Source organism: Lathamus discolor, chromosome Z (genome assembly GCF_037157495.1).
Source record: "Lathamus discolor isolate bLatDis1 chromosome Z, bLatDis1.hap1, whole genome shotgun sequence".
In the NCBI taxonomy this organism is placed as follows: Eukaryota; Metazoa; Chordata; class Aves; order Psittaciformes; family Psittacidae; genus Lathamus; species Lathamus discolor.
The window spans coordinates 57,939,896-57,967,710 of record NC_088909.1 but is presented as its reverse complement, the minus strand read 5'-3'; the positions used below and the strand labels follow the sequence as shown (position 1 = coordinate 57,967,710).

At 46.7% G+C, this 27,815-nt stretch overlaps 1 protein-coding gene across 2 annotated transcripts; it reads right to left on the bottom strand.

Annotated features, from left to right (window-relative positions):
* Positions 1 to 435: 435 nt before the first annotated feature.
* On the bottom strand, positions 436 to 27,815 carry SLC49A3 (solute carrier family 49 member 3). Of its 2 annotated transcripts, XM_065662751.1 has the most exons (11): positions 27,609 to 27,815; positions 18,715 to 18,873; positions 17,602 to 17,821; positions 11,687 to 11,763; positions 11,432 to 11,569; positions 10,636 to 10,752; positions 8,920 to 9,072; positions 6,893 to 7,050; positions 5,747 to 5,859; positions 4,175 to 4,359; positions 436 to 1,126 (listed from the first exon to the last, which is right to left on the bottom strand). In XM_065662751.1, exons 1-10 carry the CDS (start codon positions 27,735 to 27,737, stop codon positions 4,205 to 4,207), a joined length of 1,419 nt encoding a protein of 472 aa, XP_065518823.1. In that variant the 5' UTR covers positions 27,738 to 27,815; the 3' UTR covers positions 436 to 1,126; positions 4,175 to 4,204. The 2 variants fall into 2 exon arrangements, with proteins under 2 accessions (XP_065518823.1, XP_065518822.1); XM_065662750.1 differs by lacking the exon at positions 436 to 1,126 and having other exon boundaries at positions 2,377 to 4,359.

Here is a 27,815-nt window from a genome sequence, read left to right as displayed (position 1 = left end):
GTCGTTTTAAAGCTTTTGGTGTTTATTTTATTTAAGACTGTAGAGTGTCAAGCAGAACTTGATACTCTTGGACATGATAGCTAAAGCTTTATGCAGGTCTGAAGAGCTCCAGCCTCACAGAGCTCCAGAAAGTTAAATTGTAGTTTGCTTTCACTGGTAGGCCATGAAATCCTTGTGAAAAACATGACAGAGAAGTGCAGATGAATGTAAGAAGTGGACAACAGGTCTTGAGGATGTGGGGAGTGGAAGAAAAGAAGTATTTTAGAAAGGCATGAGGCACAAGAAAGTCTTTTGCAGCACCAAAATACAATTGCTTTTCGCTTTCAACCTGTGTCTGTCTTGCTTACTGAGTCTCTGCTCAGGGCTAGAGGTGTTTGAATACAGTGGTCCCCCAAAAAGGGCAATAAAAGCTAACAGAATGTTTACTCTGGCCTTTGTCGTAATTTGAGGGCTTTTAATGACGTGTTGCTTCTACTGACAGCTCCAATCACTGCAGTATTTTTCTCTCTTTCAGTTTATACAAAGGTTTGGGGGCTTTTCTACATTATTTTATTTCTTTCAAAGAAAAAAGAAGTAATCTTCAGTCTTAAATTTTCCCCAGATTTTTTCTTTAACACTTTGATGACAAGTTTATTTTAACTTAGTTAAAAAGACAGTACTGTTGTTAGTTTTGTTTGCTTTAATGGGGGGGAAGTTGGTGTTTAAATGTAGACAACCTCCACCCTAACTCCAGCCAGTGACTCAGTCCCATAGAGGCAGGCCTGCCTGTGCTGGTGTGCAAGCATCCGTGGAGGCAGCGTGGACGTCGCTGGTATGTCCACTGTCCCCTGTGAGAGGTGCAGCATGGGAGTACTGGACACTGACAGCTCATCTCATAGCAGTGCAAAGGCTCTCACCTGAACCTCGCTACAGGTCTCTAATGAGGTGGCTGTACTCACAGGAGCATCCCATGTGCTGCTTTTCTCCAATACAGCCCCTGCCCCTTTTGCCTTCCTAGCATGCGCAGCCAAGCCTGGCCAGTACAGGAGAGGGTGGGCAGGAACTGGTCTTCAGACTGCAGCATACCTCATCCCCAGGCTCATGTGAACGTGCCCTTCTGCCAGTCCCCTGCAGTCCCTACTGGAGGCTGCAGAGAAAGAACAGAGAGTTAGCTGTTTTGAGGGGCTGCAGGAAGCCTGTCAGGGTATCTCACTGAGCAGAGTTGCCCTAGAGACAAGTGGTGATAGTATCCTGCAGAAAGCCTTTGGACTGAGCTACTCTAGGGGCCTCAAGACTGCCTGCTGTGTAGGTCTTGGTTGCTGAACAACTTTTCTTGCAATATAAGTTGTCCAGGCCCCAGCTTTGTGCATGATGCAAGAGTGTGTATCCTTGCCTGTTTAAGAGGGCTTCTCTAGGATCCAGAGCTGTGATGGAAGCAGTTGGCTGACTTCTTTGTCACTGTCCTTTGGATTTACAAAATGAGGCGGCCTCTAGTGAGAACAGATCACTTCACCTTTGCAGGAGGTGGTCTTACAGTGACCCCTACAGACCGATTGTAGAAGCGTCTGCTGGGGTTACAAGTGTCACAGACTTGTTTGGGCAACCAGAGCCCTTCTTGGGCAGAAAATGGGTCCACTCCCAGCATACTCAGCCCATGCCTTAACATCAAAATCCCTCTGTCCTGCCAAGATTTCATCTTCACGCTTTCCATAGGCTTTCCAGGGAACAACACATGTGAGCTGTGAGAGAACAGTTAGATAGTCTTGAGGGAAAGAGCACACAGCAGTAAACCGACTTGATCTATGGTGGCCATTACAGACTAGCACATAAGTTTGAGCTTCTTTCATTCTAAAGACAAAATGTGAAGCTAGCTGAGCCAGCAGGAACAGCTGATAGTGCAAGGTAGGTGTTTGTGAGAGCTACCTGGCATTGCTGTAAGCAGTGCTGTAATGCCTCTATGGCATGCCAGCGTTATGACTAACTGTATACTGGACAGGCAGCTTGCTCCACTACTCATCAGGAATTCAGAATTAGCCTCACGCACCTGTACGTCTGATGCATAAGTAGAGAGAGAAATCTCATTTCAAATCTCTTTTAAATGCTTGGATAGATAAGAGTGTCTTTGCTGGTGCAAGGCAGACTCTCTGCCAATGACAGATTTTGGAGGTATCTGAAAGCAGTACTTCCTCGCTCCTTTAACCAGTCTTTCAAAATAGAGCTAACTCTAGTTTAATCTACAGCTAATTTCACATAGTCATTTTGAGGATCTGGGACACCGCATCATCATTTTGAGTACAACTTAATGTACATCTGGCAAATATGGAGACCTCTGGTTTGTGCTACATAGCAGATCTGATGCACCCTTGCATCTAAAAATACTTTTATTAGTTTAATGTGTTGAGAAAAGATTAATATTTTATTAAATCTTTATTAAAACCCTTTTATTAAAAACAAGTATTTGTAAATATATAAAACTATAAAGTACAAAGTGCTTCTTGCTTCCCAGTACAGTAGGACTCAGGAGTGGCAGGTAAATTTGTTGTTAATCTGTTCAGTATATTAGGCCCAGGGCTGAAGAACTGACCAGCTAGTTTCAGAAAAGACAGCTAACCTCATTCCTCCAACAGGTCCAAACCGGTCTTGTTTCACCTCAGTTGCAGACTTCCTTCCTGCTCCTTTTGACAGTACTTACTGCTGAGAGCAAGACTGAGCTATAGGGACTAGCTGGCTCTCTAAAGGATGCAGCTACGTGTTTTACAAAGGGAGAGCTTTCCAGTTGCTAATGGGGAAGAGAATTCAGGCACTGAAAGAACAATCAGTACAGTGTTCCTCATGGAAGGCACATTCTTTGCTTTGGGATTATCTTCTAGCTGGACTGGGCAAAGCCAGCGGTCCAATTTGCATCAAGTTCCCTTAATCAGTAAGTACTCAGATCCCCTTGCAAGATGCATGGTATGAAGCATCACCAAGTCCTATCTATTTTTTTTTTACCTCTGTAAATATTACAAAGTTGTCAGGTTATACATATATACCTGAACACCTAAGCAGGACAATGAACTGCTGCAGAAGTACTGTAAAATGAAAAATACAGTTGTACCCATTGCAATTGTTAGGGTAACTGAACTCCAAATAGGATCTTTTCTGTCACTATCCATCCATTCTAACACTAAAGAACAGCTGTCAGTTGTAGAGAGAGCTGGAAGGTGTTTGTTGATGATGTTTCTTACTTGGTCTCCTCCCAAAAGCCCCTATCATCTGCAGAAACATGACAGGTCTCTGCATTCTCCAAGTGATCACCTTTGCTAGTTCTTCTGCCAGCTTCCACCTCATGAGGCACTGCTCTATCATTCCCCTAAAAATGAGCTGTCCTCTCAGTGTTCCCTATAGGACAGCATGACTTGCCCAGGAAAGGTGACCTACCCCAATCTTAGACCAGCAAGTTCATCTTATGGAAAATTTAAACCACTGGAATTGCAGGAGACGTGGAAAAGGAACAGAAAACCAAGTAGAACAAGCTTATCCTGAATGTCCCAGCATCTCGCAGGACACCAGAAAGGTAAGAAATGCTGCTCTATTTAACATCTGCTGCTTTCTTTCACAGGCAGCACTGTAGGCAAGGCTCTTCCTGTTTGTAGGAGTGGACAAAGTGGCTCATTGGAACAGACTTATATTGCAGATCACATACCTACACTTACCTGCTGCAGTGGAAGGTTGTTCTAGCTCCTACTGCCCTTTAGCTAAGAGGCATAATTAGCTCAAAACTCAAGAGCACGTGAGTTGCTGCGCTGTGCAAGAACCACAGTCCTTAAACAGATTTCCACTAGGTCTGTGACAGGTATGGCTTCCACCCCTCTCAAAGCTTCGTCCCACCCCCACAATCCAAGCACGTGAAAATTAACAAAATGGCTGAAATATAATGTTCCTCTCCTCTGCAACATATTTTTACTTTCACTCAAGTCAGATAACCCTGTTACCTGCATAATTGTCCAGTTCCACTTTGACCCTTCTGGCGGAACAGCCTTTCTTACAGCCCAGACTCACTAATAAATACAACATTGAGGGAAGCACAGCAAAGGTGCTCCAATGACTCTGCCCTAGCCCTGGCCTGTTATGGAACAGGATCCTGATATCCCACTGTGCCAGCTGAGCATTTGCAGTCATGGTCCCTGCCCAAAGACCTGAGTTCTTCCCTTACTAGGTCCTTGGCATCCCCTTTTTGGCCTGGCTAGGCTTCAGGAACATCTGCTGTTGCTGTATCTTCTGCCTTAGCCAAATCACCACTGTTTGTCTCAGCACGGAGCCGCTTGTAGTCAGTGTGGAAGAAGATGACGTAGAAACAAGCCATAGCACTGCAGAGGCCAGCCAGCACCAGAACTGGAGCTGCAAGGAAGACACATGCTTAGTCAGTGATTTCACAACTCCCCATGGGTGCAGAAGTGTCATGGTCAGCTCCCAGCACCTGCACAGCCTGAGTGATCACCTCCTGAGGCTACCCCTGAAGACAGTGTGCAGCTCACGGTGGAGCAGTGCCAGTCTAGTAACAGCCATGCAACACTGGCATAGGATTTGGGTGAAATGTGGGAGGTTTCCAGGACTCTTGTTCTGCATAACCCCACAGGTTAAGAGGTCTTACACCGGTGCACAGAATGTGTTTGTGAGGGGTTATGTGAAGATGTTTGTGTGTTGGGGAATGGTGAATAAAGTTATGAGAAAGACTGAATCAAAACACTTAAACTTAGTAAGCGAACAGGTCCACTCAGGTAATACTTCTTGTATCATCTGAGAGCAAAGTGTAGGAAGGGTTCACTAAGGATAAACTTCAATCAAAGAAAAATCTGTGTTGAAAGAACCTTTTCTGAATTAAAAAAAAAAAAAGTACATCTAAAGGGCTATGCAAGAAGACCTGGAAGTAGTTACATTCTTATTCCAGCAGTGTCTTAAATAAATACCTCCATGCCTTTATCCACAGATGTCCCTGTGAGTATCAGACCACAGATAAGCAGGAATGGGTTCCTACCATGCCATCCAGCTCTTATTTGACAAGATGAAGAGTTGCATGCTTTCAGACAAAAAGCAAATTGCTTTTAGGGGGCAGTTATTGTGAAGCCTTGTTCCCTGACAGCTATTGGAGCTTGTTCTACAGAGCTTCTGCTCAGCCTTCAGACATGTTAGCCAACCTTTGTCTTATGGTGTGTCCCCAGAACTCAGGGTCAGTATTACATAAATATGAACCAGCTGAAAGATCAAGACCAGGGTTTAGCCTGCAGCGAAAACACAGTTGTGCTCCTGTTCATTCCAGTTGCTGTTTGGAATATGGAATAAGTCAGAACAAAGCTGTATTGGCATGTTACAAACCGGCAGCTGTGTATGCAGAAGCAAGGGACAAAGCTTTCAATCAAAGCCTTTGTAGTCTCAGCCACCCACACTGCAAAGCAGCATAGGCTGTGCTACATGGATAGTGTGTTCCCCCCGGAACAGCTGCTTTCTAGCTTGGTGGTCAGGTCACTGCAGGGTGGCCGTAAGAGAAATTTTAACCCAGAGTCAGCAGCAGCATCCATGGCACCTTAGATGTCTTCCCATTCCAATCTTGCAAGCCTGGTTTAGCAGGAGCAACAAGGAGTGCAACATCAGACTGGGAAAGGGGGCTAAGAGATTGGCTACCACACCCATCAGTCTTGCAGGCTCCCTCACACTGAGACCTGCAGGAAAGTGGGGGCACATGGGGTGCAACCAAGTGTCCACCATCGTTTCCCAAGGATATACATACTTGTCCAGTCCAGGGCTCCATCCTGGTCAAGAGCGCAGGTGGAGGATGGATCCTCAGAAACATGGACGGTGAGAGCTTGTAGCAGAATCATTAAAATCACACCTTCAATTTGGCTGTGGGGAGAAGCCAGTGTGGTTATGATACCTGCCTGATTCATCAGTGCTGCAGACAAGCCCAGCTTCCCCAGTGAGAACAACATGAAGCCCCTTTCTGGAGCAAAGAAAGCTACTGCCACCTTCCTCTGGGCCAGGTGCTTGGTTAACTGGCCCTTGCTCACACGGTATCCAGTTCAGCCTTTCAGCGTGCTCCAGACATGGTGGCAGCATGGTAGGAGCACTATATATTCCCTCCGGAGGCATGCAGATGAACTACAGCTGTCAAGGAGCTGAGGCTGAGTCACTGGGCAGAGACTTAGAAATACCTCTCACTGCAGGATTGAGGATGGGAAGAAGTCAGGCAATGACTTCAGCTTCTTCCTCATTCATAGCTGGCAGGCTATGAATGAGGCAATGAAGTCCAAAGCAAGTGGGAGACAACAGCCTTCAAAGGCAGTGCCTAATGCCCCCCTGACTGATGTTCTTGCTTCTGCAGCTCCACCTGACATACATATATGGCACCAGGCCATGCGTATCTGCTTAGGGCTCCAACAAGTCATTCCTGCTTTAGTCCAGTGCCAACCCTAGGCATGTAAATTGACCACATGAAGCACAGTCACTACCCCATCTGTTGTGGTCAGCTGCCCTCTGAGTGATGAGCCCCATCTCCCTTAGCAGAGTAATGGGACCTGTCAAGTCCCTGTACTGCCATGGGAATGAGTGCCCCTTTCAGGCACATAGACCCCATCTGCTTCAAAGGTTAAGTGATTCTGGGCACGGTTAAATCCTGATTTGTGCCAAGCAAGGGAGACCTTCGCACTCTTTCTTGCTTTTCTTGCACCAATTTCACACGCTCCTCCTTCCTGTAAAACCTTAGCTCTTCGGCTCTATGGCTCAGGCAGCCAGCTTCCCCTTTATCATGGTCATGTGCACGGACATCAGAAGGAAGTGCCACAGGGTGGCTACCACTGATGTCCTCACTTTTCTTTGTTTGCTCCCCCACCCCTGTGTGTGTGTGTGTGCATATGTGTTCAAACTCAAGCCTCCTTACCTTGCAACAAAAATCAGGCCTGTAGATGTACCCTCTCCCACGGGGTAGGAACACTCCACAGCCAACTCCATGGCAATAGGATAGATGGCAAAACCAAAGAAACCAAAGAGTGAGCTGGTTATGGCTAGCATGACAGCCTGGTTTCTGAACCGAGAAGTCTGCAGACAGAAGAGAAACAATGAAGTCTCAATGTCTGCACAGCTGCACAGAAAATCTCTGAACCCATAACCTGCAGGAAGTCCTAAGGACTGTATTCTCACCAGTACCTTCCCTATCTGTTCCTGAAATCTCTTACCTCCAAACCCTCTGAAGTCAACAAATGGCTACATGATGGAGATTTATCTGTTGAATTTAAGCAAGGAGAGACAGGATCAGCAGAATTACCTGAAAGGCAGTAGTGTGGTCATATATCTGACTTGACTTCCTGGTCAGAAAATTATCAGAAGCATACTAGCACCAAGTGAAACACACACCTTTCTCCTAGGTCAAGCTAACATTTAAGAATTGGTGTTTGCATTGGGTTACATGTGACAATTCACTGGGTCGCTGCAGCACATTGATAAGGAAGACTATTCCACGGTTGCATCAGCTCAGTGACAAAGGAAATTATTCCTTATCATGGCAGACTCATGTTTGGAACACTGGGGTTTTACCACAAAGAGCCCCCACAAAGCAAACAAACAAAAAAATCAACCCTGAAACATTCATAAACCCTCAAGATCAGTTTAGTGCCTAGAACAGCTTTGTCCCTAACTTTTGAGGAAAGTGCATAGCCTTGTCCAGCCAATGCTAGAAAGAAAAAAACATATATCCTGTAGCTACAGTGCTGATACCTCATTCCTTAATCATGTAAGAAAGTCACACAGAGGAACATGAGGTGTCTGAACTGGCATGGCTGAAGCAGGCCTGGTGCAGCTGAACTGGTACAGGCAAGGAAAACTCTGTCTGGAACCTGAGTTCAAAGCATGAAGGCATCAAGCAAATTTGAAGAGGTGTTTTTTGGTTTACTACTTTGAACGTCCCATCTGTACGGGATGAATGTGGTGGAGAGAAGGGGAGGATGGAAAGGTCTGCTTGTTGCTCCTAATACAGTCTTCTGCCTATGCCGTGCTTTACCTGAGCCCAGGCACGCTGACTTGTATTCAGAGCATCCCCCTAACAAATGCCAAAGTATTAAGAAGGAAAATGAAAGGTTTGCTTTAGGCATCTTGTCCTACACTGAGAAAGGCACTGCATTTGTCTGTCTCTTCAAAGTAGAGTTAACATCACTGGGATCTTGGCCCAGGGGCACATGTGATCATGCTGTATTGAAACTGAATTTTTCAACACACAGAAGAAATGCACAGCACAAGTCTATTGAAAAAGCAGAGTCCTGCACCAGTCTGGATCCTCTGCACTGCTAGGAGTCCTCTGCCTCATGCTCAGGCTCCTGCTGGGTGATGGCTCCCATTGGCAACGACTATGCTCGACTGCAGTACTTGCACTCCAGCTCCATGGGAGTAAAGTCTCCGGGTTCTGCATTCCTTTCCTGGCTGGATTCAAGTGCCTCCCTCTTCTGCCTCTCTCTTATGTCTTGTACTCCTTGAGGAACTACTGCAGAAACAGGCAAGTAACTAGGTCCTTTCTGCTAATCTGACACTCTTGGCAGCCACCACTGTTGAAAACGAGTGTTGGAAAAACTATGGCATTCTTTTTCATTTTTTGTAAGCTGAGTATTTAGTAATTCCATCTTTTTTTGGGAAGAGTGGTCTTACGGACAGTAAACAAACATGGTGATCTAATGTGAACAAGTAAAATTATGGCAATTTACTTATATCCTGAATATATCTCAGGCTCCACAGTGACTGTGAAATCCTAAGTACAGGGTTTTTCTTTAAAACATTCCTAGCCAAAAGGGATCATTGCAAAGTGTAACAGGTGGCTTACTGAATACTGTGACATCAGATGACCGTGGTTTGAGTTGGTCATTTATTGGATGGCAACAGAACTGACCCCACAGGTATGGTGCAACGCAAGGGAGAACTCACCACTGCAAACACGATGCTGGCAAGTGCACTCAAACAGAAACAAATCTTGGTGGACTCTATGAACTTTCTTGTCCGGTCGACATACAGGCCTAGCAGGAAAGCACCCAACAAACCACACACTGTGAACAGTGCACCATTCAGGCCAGCAAATTCCTGGAGGGCAGAAGAACAAGAAACTGAGCAAGTAGAGCAGTCAGGAAAGAGGTTTTAGTGTTGCTGACCCTTCTGCCTGCTGCTACTGAGGTAGGAGAAGCTTCCTGGTCCATTGCAATACATGAGGCCTCCATAGGGCTGAGTAGCAAATAACAGGGCTGAGGTGTTGCTCCAAGTGTGAGTGGACAGCTGGGGCACAGCACTCCCAAGGTCTCTATGGACAACAGGTCCCTGCAAACCTAGCAAGGGAGGCTTGGTGCATAGCAGCAGCAGTTCCCTGGCATTAAATGCTCCAGCCCATGCATGTGACTGTACTCTATGGGTAATCAGGTGATTTGTCCACACCTGGTAACAGGTCCAACTGCTTTGGGATCTGCTCCTGTTTATAATTATGCTCCTGACCCTTTTCTTAGCAGGGACCACAAGGCAGGCAGTCCCAAAGTGTGTTAGATGAGACACAGCATCACCTGGCTGTAGCAAGGAGGTCTAATTAGAGAGCCAGTGAGCAGTAGCTAGCATGGGGTACATGCTCTGTTGCCTGCAATGACTTTGTCCTCCTCCTTCAGCTCCATAAAAATTCAAATGCAGAAACCAATTCTGAAAGCAGGGAAGTTTTAACACATTTGGGTAAACATTTTTCAGAGCCTCAGGGGCAGATTGGAAGGAAAGGGTATCTGAAATAGCTTCTGTGGGCTAAAGGGCCAGGACAAGCAAGTCACACACAGACTAAGGCACTGTGGTGCACACAAAGCAAGGCTACCAAGTTTAAAAAATTGTCACTTCAAAGCCAATGGAGTGTGCAAATGTGACCTGGCTACAGAGTACTGGGCCACATATCAGACCTGGGAGCTGGGAGGGAGTGCAGAGACCAGAGATGTGGATGTGCAGACACAAAAGCTGGAGGGGTACTTTAAGAGGACCTCCATGGGAATACAAGCAGCAGGACTGAAGTGCTGCCTGGCTGAGGGGAAACACCGGAACTGGGGCAGACCCTTGCTATTGCAGGGAGCACGCAGGAGGAATCAGCTGTGCACAAACTGTGCTCAACTGAAAAAGCAGCACATGGCTGGTGTCATGAGAAGGGTGGGGAAACAACCGTCACAGTACCTGTGACTTCATCTGCTGCCCTGGGTTCATGAAAGACTGCAAGGAGGAAAAGGTACTTGCCTCAACCTGCCTTCAGCTTCACTCTAGTGCCTGCCTGGGCCCCATCCCACTCTGGGGAAAGTCTCAGAAGGCTGCATAGGTATCAGTGGTCTGGAGTGGCTAAGAAAACCCACACTACTCTTTTTTATTTTTTCCCACAAAAAGTGTTTGATAAGTAAAGGCTTTTCATTTGCAGATGGGAGCCTGACCATGGGCAGTAATGAAAATGCAGATCATCCTCTATACTGAGAGACTGTGCTCTGGATTAACATGCTGCTTAATCTATGTTAGATAATATGAGCAAATAAGATTTAAGACAGTGCACTGTATTCAGCTGTCTTCATTTTGCTCAGAGTTCCTTGTCAGTGAAAATCAATTTTATATGTGGGCAACATGCAGGAAAGAAGGCAGACTCACATTTGAATACCCCTTTTCACAAAGGATCTGTTCTAGCAGAGCTGAAAAGCAGGTGAACATCCCAATTCCTCCTCCAAAGCACACTGCCAGGATGATGTACGGCTTGTTTCTCAGGAGCTAGAGAAAGAAGTTAACATATAATTTAAATAAGTGGAGGGGGCAAAAAGGCCTGGCTGTAACAGTAGAAGTTGAGGGTCGGTGGCTCTGACCCCTCATTTGGAAATGTTGACAGGTCAACCCCATGATCATTAGAGGAGTTTGGCTCTCTCCTGTCACTCCAGTCAGAGAACAAGTTCCAATATGGGGAGGAATGGTCTCTTCAGTGCCCAAATTCTTCCTTTGCCATATGATCTCTGAGCTGCTCAGAAGGCTCATGTTAAGTAGTCCTCTTGGATGAGCCCAGCTGTGCCTATATGGGCTAGCCAAATGGCAGCCAGGCCACAGCTCAATGCTCAGAGAGCATCTCTCACAGCTTTGCTGTGAGCAGCTTCTGCTCCCTGAGGAAGGAAGGACGGAAGGAAGGAAGGAAGGACGGAAGGAAGGAAGGGAAGGGAAGGGAAGGAACTGGAAGGAAGGAACTGGAAGGAAGGAACTGGAAGGGAAGGGAAGAAGGAAGGGAAGGGAAGAAGGAAGGGAAGGGAAGGGATCCTGGTCTCCTTCAGGGAGCTTTCCATGGCAGGTTTGGTGGAGTGCAGTTCCATGTCTGCTTTGTCAGCAGATTCCCCAGCATATCCCTGTCTAGCAGGGCTGCATCCCTCTCTCCAGCATCGGTCTCTCTCTGTGCTACAGCACTTACCATTTTGAGCCCTGCGAGGAACGGCTGGGAGGTAGAAGTAGTGGCACTGGCCGAAGGAGGTGTTGGAGGCACCTTCTCATGAATCCCCACGGTTGCCAGAGCACAAGCTGTTACCGCCGGGACGGCATAAACACCCAGCTACACAACACAAATTAAAGACATGTTACCAGTCTTTCCAGCACCACTGCCTCCAAATAAATCTATTCGCTGGACCCCAATCAGCCCAGCTGGCTGATTTAAGTAGTTTTCATTTACCATCAATGGGATGCGCTTTCCTTCAGGAACTAGTGCAGGTGACAGCACATTTGCTATTAGAATACCCAAGGGATTGGCTGGAAGGAAATAAAAGAGAGACACTTTTTCATGCAAGTAGTCAGAATCACGTGTTCACCCCTACTGCCAGTCAGCACCAGAGCTGCAGTGTGCAGCAAAGCAATGAATAAAGACAGAAAGAGGCATATAAAGGGAGAAACCAGGAAGGCAACACTTGGAGAAGTCGATTCTGTGGTCTCACTGTTGCCACATTATTCCCTCACCCCCATGAAGCCCATTGTCTCAATCTGTTTCCCTACAGATTGGTTCTCATCTATAAATTAGTGTCCTAACCCTCACAAGGCTGCCTCAGTAAACGCTAAGCTGAAGGAACAAAATGAAGATGGACAAACCCTGTGACATCTGTGCTGATGTTATATAGCAGCAGTAACAATTAAGAGTTTTCCATTGTTTACTGCTCCTATGCCATCAGGTATATATACACATGGATACGATCCCCCTGATCTGCTCATCCTGAGCCTTCTCAAGGATAAGCAGTCCCAGCTTTCTCAGCCTTGGCTGACATGACAGATGCTGCATCGCCTTAATTGTCTTAGTGGCTTTTAATTGGACTTACACTAATATATCCATGTTCTTCTTGTACTGAGGAGCCTATAACAGGACACAGCTCTTCAGATGTGGACAGAGGACCTCGCTCAAGATGCTGGCAATGCTATTCCTGATGGTCACAAGGATGCCATTGTACTTATTTGACAAAAGACATGAGAAGCAGGAGAACGCAGTGACAGCCCTCTAAATTGACACCTTTCAAGCCAATATATTTCCCCAGTAAAGCCCAAGCTGCCATACAAGATTATCTCTGCTACCAACTACAAAAATCACATAGCACAAGAAAATCTTGGACACTTGCCTGTACTGGAGCAAGGGGTTGCATTGTTACGGGGCTACAGCTGAGCAGTGTGTGCAGCCATATCGCTGGGACTCAGCCTGGGAATGTCTAAAATTGCAGGAGACATTATTTGCACTTTTAGGGTGATGTTCTGCAAACAGTCAAATGAGTGAAAGTTGATTTTTTTACTAGAGTGTAGGAATGGGATTAAGAAAACCAAAGCCAACCTGGAATTGAGTCTGGTGAGAGATGTGAAGGGCAGTAAGAATGGCTTCTACAAGTACATTAGCAGCAAAAGGATGGTTAAGGAAAATGTGAGCCTGCTGCTGAATGGGGCACGAGACTTGGTGACAAAGGAAATGGAAAAAGCCAAGGTATTCAATGCCTTCTTCACCTCAGTCATTACTGGTAAGACTGGCCTTCAACCCTGAGACTAAAAGTTAAGGTCTGGAGCAAGGAAGATCTACCCCTAGTGGAGGAGGACTATGTTAGGGAACATTAACTAGACCAGACATGCACAGTCCATGGGATGAGGGGATGCACCCATGAGTGCTGAGGGAGCAGACTGTTTTCACTGCAAGGCCATTCTTGGTTATCTTTAAAAGGTAGGTCATGGCAATTTCAAGAGGCTTCTGAGGACTGGAACAGAGCGACTGTCACTCCCATCATTAAGAACAGCAATAAGGAGAATCCAGGCAACTTCAGGCCTACCAGTCTCCTTTTGATCCCTGGGAAGGTTCATGGAACAACTAATCCTGGACACCATTTCCAGGCGCATGAAGGACAACAAAGTGAGCAGTAGTAGTCAGCAAAGGAGAAATGATTAACCAGCCTAATAGCTTTCTACAGTAAGATGACTGGCTGGGTGGATGAGCGGAGAGCAGTGGATATTTTTTATCTCAGCTTTACTAACGCTGTTGACACTGTCTCCCGTAACATCCTCATAGACAAGCTGGCAAAGTACTGGCTAGATAAGTGGACAGTGAGATGAACAGAAAGTCAACTGAATAGCTGGGCCCAGAGGATTACTGTCACTGGAGGTCAGTCACTTGTGGTGCCCCCCAGGGGTTGATACTGTTGGTACTGGGCCAATACAGTTTAACCTTGAAGAAAAACCTGGACAACAGGGCAGAATGCACCCACAGCTAGTGTGACACCGTGAGGAGTGGATGATAGAACAGATGGCACACTGCCAGATATTCCTCAAGAGACTCAACCTTGTGAAGTTCAACAAGAGAAAAAATAAAGTCCTGCACCTGGGGAGGAATAACCCCCTTCACCAGTACACACTGGGGATGACCAAATGTAAAGGAACTCTGCAGAGAAGGACACGATGTGGGGGAGAAGATTCTGGTGGACATCAAGTTGACCATGAGCCAGCAACACAACCTCATGATAAAGAAGGCCATCAGCATCCTAGACTGCATTAGGCAGAATATTATCAGCAGGAGGTGATCCTTTCCCTCTACTTAACAGTAGTGAGATCACATCTGGGGTCCAGTTCTAGGCTCCTCAGTATGAGGGAGACATGCACTTACTGGTCCAGCAAAGGGCCAAAAAGATGATTAAGGGGCTTGAGCCTCTGTCATGTGAGGAGAGACTGAGAGAGCTGGGACTGATCAGCCTGGAGAAGCTGCTGGAAATCAGTTTTGCAGAGAAGGACATGGACAGACTGGAAGTGTAGCATGAGCCAGGAAGGCACCTTTGCAGAAAGGTGTCCAAGAGCATCCTGGTCTACATTAGACAGAGCACTGCCAGCAGGTGGAAGATGGTGATTCTTCCCCTCTACTCAGCCCTGGTGAGAAGCATCTGGAGTGCCGAATCCTGTACTGGGCTCCTCAGTACAAGAAAAATACATAATTAATGGAGTAAGTCCAGTCAAGGACCAAAGACGTAATTAAGGGACCAGAGCATCTCTCACACATAAAGAGGCTAGGACAGCTGGGACTGTTCAGCCTGTAGTGAAGAACTTTGATCGGAGATTGTACAGAAAAGGGAACCAGACTTTTCTCAGTGGTGCCCAGTGGCAGGATAAGAGGCAATGGGCAGAAACTGTAACACCAGAGAATCTGTCTGAATATAAACTTTTTTACACTGAAACAAGATGCTCAGGTAAGTTGCAACATCTCCACCCTTGGACATAGCCAAAACCTGGGCAACCTGTTCTAGTCAACCCTACTTGAGCAGGTGGGTGGACAAGATCAAGAGATGCCTTCTAACCTTGTCTGTTCTGTAATTCTGCTAAGGCATCATTAACAGTGCCACAGAACACAACCACCATAGAATTTCTGTTGTGTTTGGGAAAGTACTAGCTTATGATCCTTGTGAAATCTTACCTGCTTCTGAGTACACAGACACAATTAAACAACAGTTTCCAAGGAGATGGATTAAAGCTTCTCTGCTGGGGTAAAATGTGTCTGGGCATTGTAAGGGACTGCCTGAAAACTACTGTCAGATGTTTCCATGAACTATCAGCATACTGAAGCAGTTCCTGAAGGTGTGGGATAGGGGCGGAAATGGGAGCATTGGGCTAAATTTGAAAAGACTAAGTGAGACTATTTGAGTAAGTACAGGGTTTCAGCTGCCTTCTCTTCATAAGAAGAGAAATTGTATGAGCCAAAAGTAAGAAAATAAAAGGTCACTGGCATTAATGAACTGTACATTATGGTCCACGGGTCCTGATGGATTTGCTTGCAGTACTCTGCAGTGGGAATGTGTGTTTTGTGGACAGTGATGCTGATGCACTAAAACTCTGCAGGGTGCAGAAAACGATAAATGACATGCTGACAGACCACTGTAAGTGAAGAATCCCATGCATGAAGTAGACTTCAGCGGGCTCAGACAAGTCTTTCCTGTTCTGACACAGGAGAATTTCTCATGGTCTTCAGAAGCCAGCTCTTAGCCCCACACTGCTTCTCTGTAGGTAGGTCTCTATAAGTGATGGGGAGAACCAAGATAGAATAAATACTCGAACAGCTGAGTCATAGTGATTTCAGCTGCTCCACCGGGTCTTGTTTTGTCACAAAAGCACATGCAAGCCTACCCACAGCCACAGGGGATACTGACAGGAGGCTGTAGGACTGGTTTCTATGTGCAGCAGTGATACTGACAATACTGGAATGCTGAGTACTTCTCTAGCACTAACACAGGAAATGGGTATTGATAAATCAAAGCAAGATGAGAGAAAGCTCAAGTGAGCAACATGCAGACATGGAGATACGTGGGAAGAAGCAAAGGGAAATATCGTCATAAGGTGACTGGCTTAAAGCCATTCAGTCATTATACGCAAAGGAGAGAAGAGGTGACTGTCCATAACTACCTGACAAACAGGTGCGACAAGACTGAATGGCTGGGGGATAGGAGCATCAAGACAAGAAGTAACATGTAGGCATTTGCCACTGAGGTAATTAACCACAGAGTAAATTACTGGGGCTGTGGCAGATGCTCCTTCTAGGCAATATTTAAACTTTCTTGAAATGAAATCCTGATTTTGTACAGCACAGTAATGGGTGTAGCCAGACATTATTAACGGAAGCCCTTTGCACAGCAATATGCAAGTGTTGCAGCAGATAATAATCACTGTACATACAGCCCTCACACTGAAATCTCAACATGCCACAGACTGAACAGCTTCAGATCTTGGGTTTCCACTGTTCCTTGCTCTTCAGTTTTATTCTGTCCTACAGTTAGATCCATTTGATCCTGTAAGGACTGAGGACACTTTTTTTTTTTACTTTTACACAGAGTGAAGAAATGCCTTTTGTCTGCTCTCTCACTTAAAAAGAGTAGGTTGTCTGCAGGGTAGAGTCCTTCAGGGCAGTGAAGGACGAAATGTCCAGTGGTCGGTCCCTGGTAGTACTTGTATTACACCACACAGACAACAGACTTCCTTCTCCAGCAGCCAAGGTGAAGGTCTGTCTGAGTCCTGGGAAACAAGGTGGGCCAACAGGTCCATTCTATTCTAGGGAAGGCACTGCAAGAAGAATTTATTTGTTCTGACACTATATATCCATTCTTACTAAACAACAGTGCCTGTGCTCTGGGTTTTCAGCAGCATTGGAAAAGCTGTATAAGGGTGCCCCTTTACTGCCCTATTCTCCATGCCTATGCCTTCCCAGATCCAGGGCAGTAGGGAGAGAAGGTGGCTGTTGGCTGTTTGAGGGAAGGGCAGATAGGGCTGCCCCACACACTTAGGTACTGTAACATTCCTAGCTGGAGCCAGTGAGCCAGCCCAGTTTCTGGGGCACCTCTCAAGTCTTTGGAGAAAGGAGGAAGAGTTTTCTTCTCGCTGCTGAGGAGAATGTCACATGGAGGGATGAAATAGGTCTGTCAAGTACAGTATCCTGTCTCAGGGTCCAAAAAAGCAAGAGAGGAATGAGATTAGAGCAAGTGTATCTGGCGCCTCCCCTCCAGTTTCTCAGCTTCCAGACAATTTGCAAGGCAGATGTGGTTTCTGCATGGATAGTGCTGCTGCATCTAGCATCCCCAGCATGTCTGTGTGGCCAGCTGAGTATATTTTATCTGTGTGTGCATACACTGAGCCTTGCTACTGAATGAACTGGCGGACAAAATTGCTGCAGCAGCCTCACCTCTATACAGTTACAGAATTTGGCAACTGTGACCACTGGCATCAAATGCAATTTGGACACCTCCCTAACAAGTTGCTGAATTAAGGCCACCACTGGCATTAGATTTAGCAATGCTGAGGACTATCCCCAGCCTCTATGATATTTACTCAAGGATGGTCACCTTGTCATTGCAGAGAGGAAGGATGTTGGGAACCTGGGTAGCTTACTTTGAATGCTGCACCTGGATGTGGCTAAGGCCCACTTCTTACTCCCCAGCTTGGAAAAGCTGTCTTGCAGTACCTTGAAGGCACATGGCTACAAGAGTCTTGGACGGAGCTGTATATGCAGGGCCAAAAGGGTCTAGTACAGAGGGTTTCCTTTGCCTGCTGCCTCTGAAAAGCAAATAAATGCAGCAATATTACTTTGCAGCTATCACTTACACATTGATGCAATCGTATTTGCTGTTGCTCTCTGGTGGTCTGGAAACCATAGTGCTGCCAGCTTTGTCGGTGAAAAGATGATAAGGGGCTGTGCCAGTGCACAGAGGCATTGCCCAGTAAATAGGTACCAGTAACTCTGGGAACCCAAGCTCAGGAACTTCAGGACACTGAACACCCGGATGATGCTACCCATCATGTTCAGCCACGCGCTCAGGATCACCTGCAGCAAGCAGAAACAGACATGGTTTATGTGCTGAAGCCTGAAGGGCAGAACTTAATACAATTGAGTAGCTTGAGCCAGGTCTCAGGTGCACTACAGGAGATACTGGGTGCTAGTAATCACTGCATGCAAGGTTGCCTGCAGACCACCCCTTTGGGCCACTACAAGATGCTCCTGATCCAACAGTGAGTTACCTGAAACGTTACAGACCATGGTGGCTGTCCTGGCCAAACACGAGAACTACACCACAATATAATATATTATGCAAGACAGAGGATATTGTAAAGGAATTGATGAGATATTCAAAGTTCACTAGTTAAGTTCCGTTTGCAAGTTTGCACCATCACCCATATTTTGATGTGACAATCCAAAGATCATGGCAATGAGTCATTCAGCCTACAGATGCTGCAAATGCTCATCCACACCATTAGCATGCTAGTGTTTCAGTGCCACATTCTACAACACTCTTGCTTCTGGGAATACTGCGTAGAGATCCCAAGCTGGCTTAGCACAGACCTCTGAGATTACAGGGGTCTCTTGCTTGCATCCTGCCCAGCTGCTCCTTAAACTGGCCCTGCAAATGAAATAGCTGTGCTATCACTTCTCTGTAGCAAAGCCTACCCATTTACAACAAGCTCTTCCCAGGAGAAGACCACAGCATCTGTCCCTGTCAGCTGACTAAGACAACAAAAACTGAAGCAAGAAAAGGCAAGTAGAGATACAACATTATTCTGACTTTTTCCACTGCTCCCCACCTTGGAGGTGATGCAACAGCTATTAGTGAAGTAGGAGAGAGCTTTCAACATTCTCATCCTCTGCACTATTTGGCAAGACTCCCATACTGCTATCTCTAGGTGAAAACACTCTCAGGAAAATCAAACAGTTCAACTCACGGCACATCTGAGCCCCAAGTTGTCAAGAACCCACGTTGCCACCAGACCAAATGGGATCGAGATGAGGAGGTACACTATTGAGAGCCAGTTGACCATCTCCAGGGAAATATGGAAGTAGACCGCTGTCTTATCAGCCACAGGAGCAAACGTCAGCCATAGCTGCAGAGTAGAGAGCAAAAACTGGTAAACATGAACACCTCCAGCAGAACAGAAATGTAGTATTCCCTCAGACTGAGTTGTGAAGGAGTTCACCATCTTAATTTCTCCTTGAAATTACAATAAAGCTGGTAGTAAAAATTCAAACCCACAATGTCTGCAGTTACTCATGCTAGGACTGTTTTACTACTGGCATCATTGTTATTTTGGCACAGAGCACAAAATCCATTTGACTATCTCATCCCCAGTCACCTAGTCCTGCTGCTGGTAGCTGGCAGAAGCAGAGGTCAGTACCTTTTTCTGTCCCCTTGTTGTATATGTTGGCCCCTGATGCACTCACCTGTTGCAAGCAGTTCTTACAAGCAATCCTTCCATGCTACCATGAACCAAACAGAGCCTGCCATCTCCTCTTTGCAGCTAAGAGCCTCTTAAAATGAGCCTGATATTTACAGTTATTGGCAATCTCTGGATGAGGCCTTGTAAGGACAACTTTGCTATGTGTTGGCCAAGACATTATTCCATGCTTATACCCACTCAACAGCTAGGTAAGGGTCTAGAAATCTGCATTATTGAGTGTTTCAGAACATGTAAGCACAACAGGTAACTATTCAGTAACTATCCATTTTTACCTTTCGGTGCCAGATCTGAAAATATTTCTCTAAAGCTCATTTTAGGCACATAAGATTGCTGTCTGCTTCTGATTTCTTCTGGGAAAAACAGCGCGTGCTTTGATCCTCAAATCAGGTCCTGAGATCTTGCCCACAAGGAAGAAATAAGGGTACTACCCCAATTTTAAGGATGCTTCTGTGGGTTCTTTGTGAAAATGTGCCCTCCCTGGTGGCCTAACCCGAGAACAAGTTTTAATAATATGAATGTAAGCTACTCCACTGTTAGAAGATGACCTCACAGCTGCTGTATACTTATGATGATCAAGTTTGCAGAAATGTGAACAAAAACTTCAGCTACAGCTTCTTACAAAAGAACTCCAGCCACTGTCTTTCCAGGTACCCCTCTCTGCCATCACAAGCTTCCACTTCACAGCCCACATCCTGCAGAGAGCATCACCTGCGGCATTAATGTGTAATTGAAAAGGGCTTGGGAAACCTCAGAGGAAAGTGTGCCCCTACACTCTGCAGCTTCTTATTTCCAGTGTTCTTATTTACTTCTTACACACTGGATACCATAAAACCTACCACAATGAATGGAAGCAGAAGTGAAGATGAGCTTTTCTTCTTTCTTAGTGTGAAAGTGTGAGAACAACCACACGCAAATCATTGTTTAGCTAAGCTTTCTCCTTGCAGGGATGCAATAAATAAATGGCAGTAACAGAAATTCTGAACGTATCATCAGTGCCCTAGCAAGGACTCCAAGAGTTAGCCCTTTGCTCCTTGCTGAAAGGAGCTGACATGCTAAATCTCCTGCATTCAACACAAAGCTCACATCACCAAGCTGGGCTCAGACTGATCCCACACTCACGTGGCATCAGTCAAAGGTCTGGCAGGGGGTGGATCTGGTGTTTACTCAGCTTCTACAATCAGGTAGATGAAGATGCTGGGTGCTGAAAGAAACTGTACTCATTAGACAAGGAGGCTGTTCCAGGTCATTGGGGGACTTGCAGCAGAGACCTAGTAAGATGAGCTTTTTAAAATTCCTTGAAATAGTGTATTATACTGGAATGATGTTACTGTCTTGTCTCAGGAAGAAATTTCACCCACCTTTGTTTTCCAGAACTGATGTGCATCATATTGGGACGGGAATTTGAATGTTTCATGCTACTGTAACTGTTTAAATGCTACAAACATCACTAAGGCATGAGCATTAGTTTGATTATGGGATGCTAAATTGCTGCTAAACAAAACCCATCTGTGTATTTCCAGCAATTCTCAGTTCCTCACTGTCTTCCAGATTGGGCTGGTGATGAAATACCTTAAAGGGAACAGTGTAATTAAAGAGATGGTACATTTTGTGAGGCAGCTTGAGGTACATTTTCACCTTTCCCATTCCTCCACACAAGACACTCACCCATGCATGACATCATTATAAGAGTGATGCCACTCTCCTAATGCCAGAGCACAGCATTTTGCCTTCAGTGGCTGTATACACCTAGGCAAGCTGGGATCAAGCACTCCGGCAGGTTTCCTTTAGACCTAGCAAAACCATTCCCTGCTGAAAACCAAGCATTTGGGCTGCCCTGTATTTCTGTCCTAAGCAAGAGTGCCAGTTCTAGTGTGTGTGAGAGCACAGAAGGTGGGAAACTGCAGCATGCCCAAGCCTGAGCTTGTTCTTCAGCATAGGAAGTGGGTTTCTTTATGAAAAAGTATGGTTTTGTCCCCATTCAGGCAAGGGTTCTTTAGCCTGTCTTGGTCTAACAGAGAAATTCAGAACTGGGCAACGGAGCTTGAGGTGCAGCTGCAGACAAAGTGGCCGCCAGGTGACCTGGCAAGAAAGAGACGGCACCGTTGGATTTTGCCAACAGAGGGAAATTGCCATGCTAAGCAAGTGAGTAGACCACCTTCTGCTTTGGACCTTCCCAGCTATAATGACTTTATGCACAGTAGTTAGTGAGCTCTTCTGCTGGGAGCTTGCGCCCTCTTCTCCTACATGCTTTTTCTGAAACTCTGCCAAGGCTGGTAGTTACTCAGGGACTGCTGTGATACACATCCCCTCAGGCAGAACAGGGTGAGGATGATGCAGCTCTTTCCTAGCAAGGTCTAAGCCCTGTAACAGCTTAAGAAGCAGAGTAGAAGCTGAGGGGTTCCTTTCTCCTCCATTTCCCAAGGGCCTTCACTCAGCTTTGCCACACCAAAACCAGTATCAAAGCTCAACACTGTAGATGACAGATGCAAAAGAAGAGAGAATGTGTGGGCTGGTTGCTCCTGGAACAGATAAAAGAGCAACCTCTGTCCTTGCAGGGTTGCCTACACAGTTCTTCAATCCCTGCACAACCCTTTGTGAAAATATGGTCTTGTGGTCTGGTCAAACTGCAATCAGCTTCATTGCCTGTGTGGTCACACAGACCTAGAACCTCAGTGCGAGGTGTAGAAGGCATCGAGGGGAGCCTGTGTTATGCACTGTACTGCTACATCCATGTCCACGTGCACTCCTCAAAAGGCAGCTCAATGGATGTCATAACAGCAGAACTGAGAGTCCAGCCCCTTGTCAATGTCTCTTCCTGACTTGCAATGGTGACAGGCAATTTCCATTCACCTATTATGGCTGATGTCCCTTCTGAGCCCTCTCAGGGCTACAGTTAACAAAAACCTTTTAGCAAATTTTGTCAAAATTCCCAGCTTGGCAGCCCACAGATAAGGAGTGCCTTGCCTCTGAGGCTCCAAATGCACCCAGGTCAGTCCCACACCCTGACTGCTCAACACCTATCTTATGCAGTACCCACAGCAGAATACAGCTACTCCTGAGCTCAAGCCTTAGAAACATGCTCATCTCACTGTGATTCCTGAGCTCAGAGACAGCGAACGCTCCAGTGCATGCTAGTCTTGGCAGGAAGTCATTCCACAGCACACACTTGCTATAAAATCCTGTGCTCTACACAGCAGGCACAGTAACTGATGAAGAGGGCAGAAGGTCCCCTGAAGACCTGAAGGCCTGTTCTGGCTTGTACGAGAGTACAGCTGCAGCTCCCACTGCTTTTAGCCCACGGCTGGATGATTGAGTAACCATGCTCCATCCCTGCAAGAAAAGGACAGAAATGTTTTCCACACACACTCTATTCATATCCCCGATTACAGAAAAGCCCACTCCACGCCTACTCTGACAATGGAGCACATCAGACCACATGTTGGAAAGCAAGTGCATGGCAACTCAAGCTGTCTGACTGGTACTGCCTCCACTTTCAGCTCTCCTTCCCTTTGCTTTAACTTTCTTCTAAATAACCTTTTTTCTTCTCCTGCACCTTCCAGAAACTGCCTGCTCCCTTCCCCCACTAATTTTAGGCCTGCTTGGGCACTCCTCTAACCAAGAACAGGTTACAGGTGTTCCCATCCTGCCCCCATTTCTAAGCCGCTTTGTTGCTCTTTCTGATACCCGTGTAAACCCCTAACTGATTCTCAGACACGGATTCAGCTGTCTTCCTTCCAGTACCAGCCCAACCCCTCCTCTCAGTCCCTTCTACCTCCATCTTCTCCAGGTTCCATTCCTCTACCCTGTTGCCTTTACTGTTTTCACTCCCCCCCAGAGTCTCCAGGACCTATTTCACCTACAGGACCCAATTTCTTTCCATCCATCCCAAGGGAGCCCAGCATTTGTCCTCTCTCCTACTTCTGCAGGATGTAACCAGTGCACTGTGAAACACCGATTCTCTGTCTGCAGTGGCTGAAGGCAGGACTCCATACAGACTTTACACTTTGGTAAGCAGCAGTTGTGAGCTGCAGCAAGCAGCATAAATTAAGTACAGCTCCAGGATTTCTGGAGCTCAAAGAGCAATAGTGATACATATTGATGCATACACATATAACTAGGCACAGTCCTGCCAGAAGCAGTACCAAAAATCTCGTTTTTCATGAAAGGCAACTTACTAACCAATGTCTGCCCTCCTTATCAGCAAATCAAGATTCTGAAAGTGAAAAGCAAATCTACTTGCAGAATGGCAAGTGCATGCAATCAGGCAGGTTGGAAATTAAGCCATTTTGCCATGTAAGTAGTGGTACTAGCTAACTAAGGCTGACGTATGTAGTGTTCTTTACTGTCTGGCGTACTGTATAGCTGTGCACAGTGTAGAAATGCCTTCATAGTACCTGTTATGGACAGCTTGAAAAGGAGGAGCCAACGGGACAAATTACATGAAACAGGATGTTCTGCTTTGTAAGAGGCACAGCTCACCTATCTCCAGGCTGGCACTGCCTGCAGCCTCTCTCCCATGCACTTAGGCACTGCTTTGAAGGTGATGTAGGATGTCTTTCTGAAACATGAAGGCTGCCTCCTCCTCCCCTGGGCAGCAGTTAGGATAAGGCTATGAAGACCTTACACCGGAGTCCTCATCTTCAAGGTCAAAAGGACCCTACAGTCTTGAAGCAAACAGCCCTTGGCCTTATCTGAAGCCGCCCATGCTGACACAGCAGCCTAGCAAGTAAGGGCAGAGGCAAAACATTCGTATAGGTCCAGTTCCTGCTTAGATGACACTTCTAGTCTCTACAGCTCTCAGGAGGAGTACAGGACACAAGAGCCAGGCAGCAGGAGCTGTGAGCACTCACCTATCTACCGTGGAACTGCTGGAGCAACAGGCTAGGAGCGTGCAGGCCCTGCCCTGGAGCATGCCAGTCCCCACTTGATCACCTCTCCTTCCTCTCCCAAGTGCTCTAGGAGGTGGTAGAAGTCCTTTATGCTGATGAGTCAGAAACCACCTGGCCAAATGTAAGCCAGCTCCAAACCTCTGCTCCCTTCCTTTTCCCCAGCTTGCTCACACTGATAAGCACAGAATAGGGCACAAAACATTCTCTTTCGTTCTCTGTGCATTTCCCTGTCCCCAGCGCTAAGACAAGAAAAAGTTCCTCCTCTGAAACACAAAGTTCTCACTTGTTCAGCTTCATAGGAAGGAAGCAGTGAGAGAGGATGTCTTTGTCTCAGCAGTCTACTGCTACAGCAACTGTCAGCATGCTATGAATACTTTTAAATATTAAAACTGCATATTAAAAAACCCCATGCACTTAAAACCACAGCATCAGTTTGACAAAACAAGTCTGGGACTTACGTTGCTCCTCACCAGGAGTGCTGCAAGAGACAGCCTGGGATCAATCATCTAAGCTTAGCTGTGGTCAGAACAACCTCTCTGCCCAGGACTGCAGGCTGCAAGTGAATTATACTGATGCCTACTTATGGCCTTCTTAAGACAACACAAGGGCTTCATATGCTATACTGTTAGTTAGGAATTTCCAGAATAGATGTATTTGGGAAATAAGAACCAATCCCTGGCAAGATAGTACCCACTTTGTACAGCAGGGAGAGACAGTGGCTTTTAAACTCAGGTCAGTAATAGATATTCAAGTACAAACCAAGCATGGCTGGTGTAAAAGCCCCCTTTATGCCGTATTTACCACATAGTGCTCTGGTTAAAGACGGGTTTTCACATGACGTGGAGCAGGACGAAGTAGGGCAGAGTGCCCCTTTCATCACCGTATGGTCTGGGCTGGCTCTGTTCAATCTAAAAACTTAAACAGGGGAGACTTAAGATAGATATAAGAAATAAATTCTTTACTACAAGGGTGGTGAGGCACTGGCACAGGTTGTCCGGAGAAGTTGCAGCTGCCCCATCCCTGCAAGTGTTCAAGACCAGGCTGGATAGGGCTTTGAGCAACCGGGTCTAGTGGAAGGTGTCCCTGCCCATAGCAGGGGGCTTGAAACTAGGTGACCTTAAGGTCCTTTCCAACCCAAACCATTATGATTTTAAAATAGACTGAACTAAGAAACACTGCTTTCTCAACCTGCTCTTGCTGCATGATGAAGTGTGCATTCCCGCAGTTAAGATGTTTCTACCTTGTCTTCCTGACAGTCTCTCTCTCTCTCTGGATTGTCTCCAGTCTGCCACTTTTAGTGACAGAGAAGGCCACTAAGCTGCACATGTCCGCAGATAAGAGCAGAGAATACAAAGCATTGTCCTGGAAGCTTGGTCCAGCACATGAGGTGATCTATCCTTTCCAAATCAGACAATTCAAAGTTGTGACCCCTCATCATATGCTGTTGCAGATAGCCTGACACAGGTATACATAGAACAAAATGCTGCATGCAACATCTGCACAGGAATCGAGGACACCTCTTAACTTGCAAAGTGATTTTCACACCTTAGGACTGGTAAATTAATCTTTCCATCTGGAACTTTTAAACAGCACCCAACCACCTTGATTTCACTGGCTTTTAACTGCTCCCTCCATTTTAATGTCATTTTGATCAGGAACATTTAGAATAACCTTTAGCATCAGGAAATGTTTGGTTACAACTTTTTACATCAACATACTTGCCACTCCAGACCTTTGCAATGGCTTAGAAACAGTATTTCCACCCTAAGATATTTATTAAGCACCCTATTTTGAAGTGGTGAAGTTCTGTTTTAAGTTCATACTGGGGCAAAATAATATTGCGGATAACCGAGAAGTTGGCAAGAGATAAAGAGGACAGACAATAGTACAATCTTTCATGGCTATGAAATTTACAGCAACATGAGTTGGGACACATTTATACTTGCAGATGCATTGAAAGGGTATTTTTTTTAGAGTAACCCTCCAATTTCACTGTTAAGCTTTCAGCAAAGTCAAAGTCTGACAAGACATCCTGTAAAGATTTTGTATAGCTTCCGTCATCCCTGCTGTCACAGTCCACTTCTAGCAGGATGGGGTTTTTTCTTCCTAATGTTCTTGTGCTGTGCCAACTTATCTGCAAGCAAACATCAGGGCTTCACGCTGCTTTTCTGCATGATGTTTTACACTCTTAAAGGATACACTGCTTTTCCCTTGAGGAGCCACATTTATTTTTTTGTTTTCCATATACAGCCAAATTCTCACTATGTTTTCCCATTCATCTACTCCAGCGCTCTTGCATCATGGAATACTTGCTCTTCCTTCTGAGCATTTAATGTCTGCAGGTTGCACTGCCTAATCTTGTCTGCCACACAGCCTGCATTCACAGCATTGTAATCCTCAAGCACATGAATAATTCTGCATCAGTCTGATAACTATCAGACAATGCCCTCAATGACTTTTGAGCAAAGATTTGGGCTTCCATCTCATATACCAGGAGGTGGTACAGGAAAACTTTACATATTTATCTCAAAAATTACTGAATTTGGTTTTGATCTGTTCAACAGGGGGGGTTATCTGTCATCCCTTTTTATCAGGTTTTCTGAATAAAGTGCCTGCAGGCAATAAGAAAGTCACAGACCAGTATGTTTAGCACAGACTCACTCCTAAACTGTTCTGTATGTGCACCAGAAACCTACTTGCTCCTTTTCCTGACCACGTAAGTCTGCTGTCATAGGTCAGCAATAAGTCACAGCTAACTCCTGCTCCTCTACCCACAGAATTTCAACACTGTTCTCATATTCCTAGGTTTGAAATATGCGGCCCTCACAGGCGCTGAATACTTTCTGTTCCCCCCACGGCCCGCGGAGCGGACTCGGCAGCGAGCTCAGCTTCACCCCGAACAGGCTCTGAGCTGCGGTACTTCCTGCTGCGCTCTTCCAGCTCGCACACACCCTCCCGCCCCATCTGCCCTTCCCCTCCGCACCCGGGATCCCACCGCTCGGAAGGGAGGTGTTCAGGCCGAAGTCGTAACCAGAGACAAAGTTCAGAGGGAAAAGCCGCTTATTCGTTCCCTAAAGCACGGCCGGGCTGAGGCGCCTGTGCGTTGCGCGAGTGCAACCGAGCCTAGGTGCCGCAAGGATGAGGGGGTGGACGTGGGACAGGGCACCGGGGCAGGGTGCTGACGATTGCTTGGCTGCTTCTAGGAAGAGATGGGAAGTGGTTTTGGCTCCGGAGAGCCCTGTCACCCCATCCTCCCCGGGCGGCAGCAGCCAGAGCTGCGGCACAGGAGCGGCTCCGCCTCCTCCTGCGCTCACGACCGCCCGGGTACCGCGGGGCTGCCCCCCGCCTCCGCAACCCGGGCCGCCCCCCGGAGAGCCGTCCCCGCCGCCCTTCGCCGCCGCGGCCCGCTCCCCTCAGCTAAGGGGAGTCCGCCGCGCAGCGGGCTGAGCCGGCGGGTCCCGGAGAGGCCGGGCGGCCCCGCGCCGCACTCACCATGGCGTTGGAGCAGTTCAGCAGGCACACGGCGGCCAGCAGAAACCACCGCCGACGGTACGTCTTGAACTGAGACAGCCGGCCCGGGGCCTGCTCTCCCAGCAGGCTCGCTGCCTCGCCACTCTCCATCGCAGCCCGACTCGCCTCGGCCCGGCACACAGAGCACAATACGGCACGGCTCGGCTCGGCTCGGCTCGGCTCGGCTCG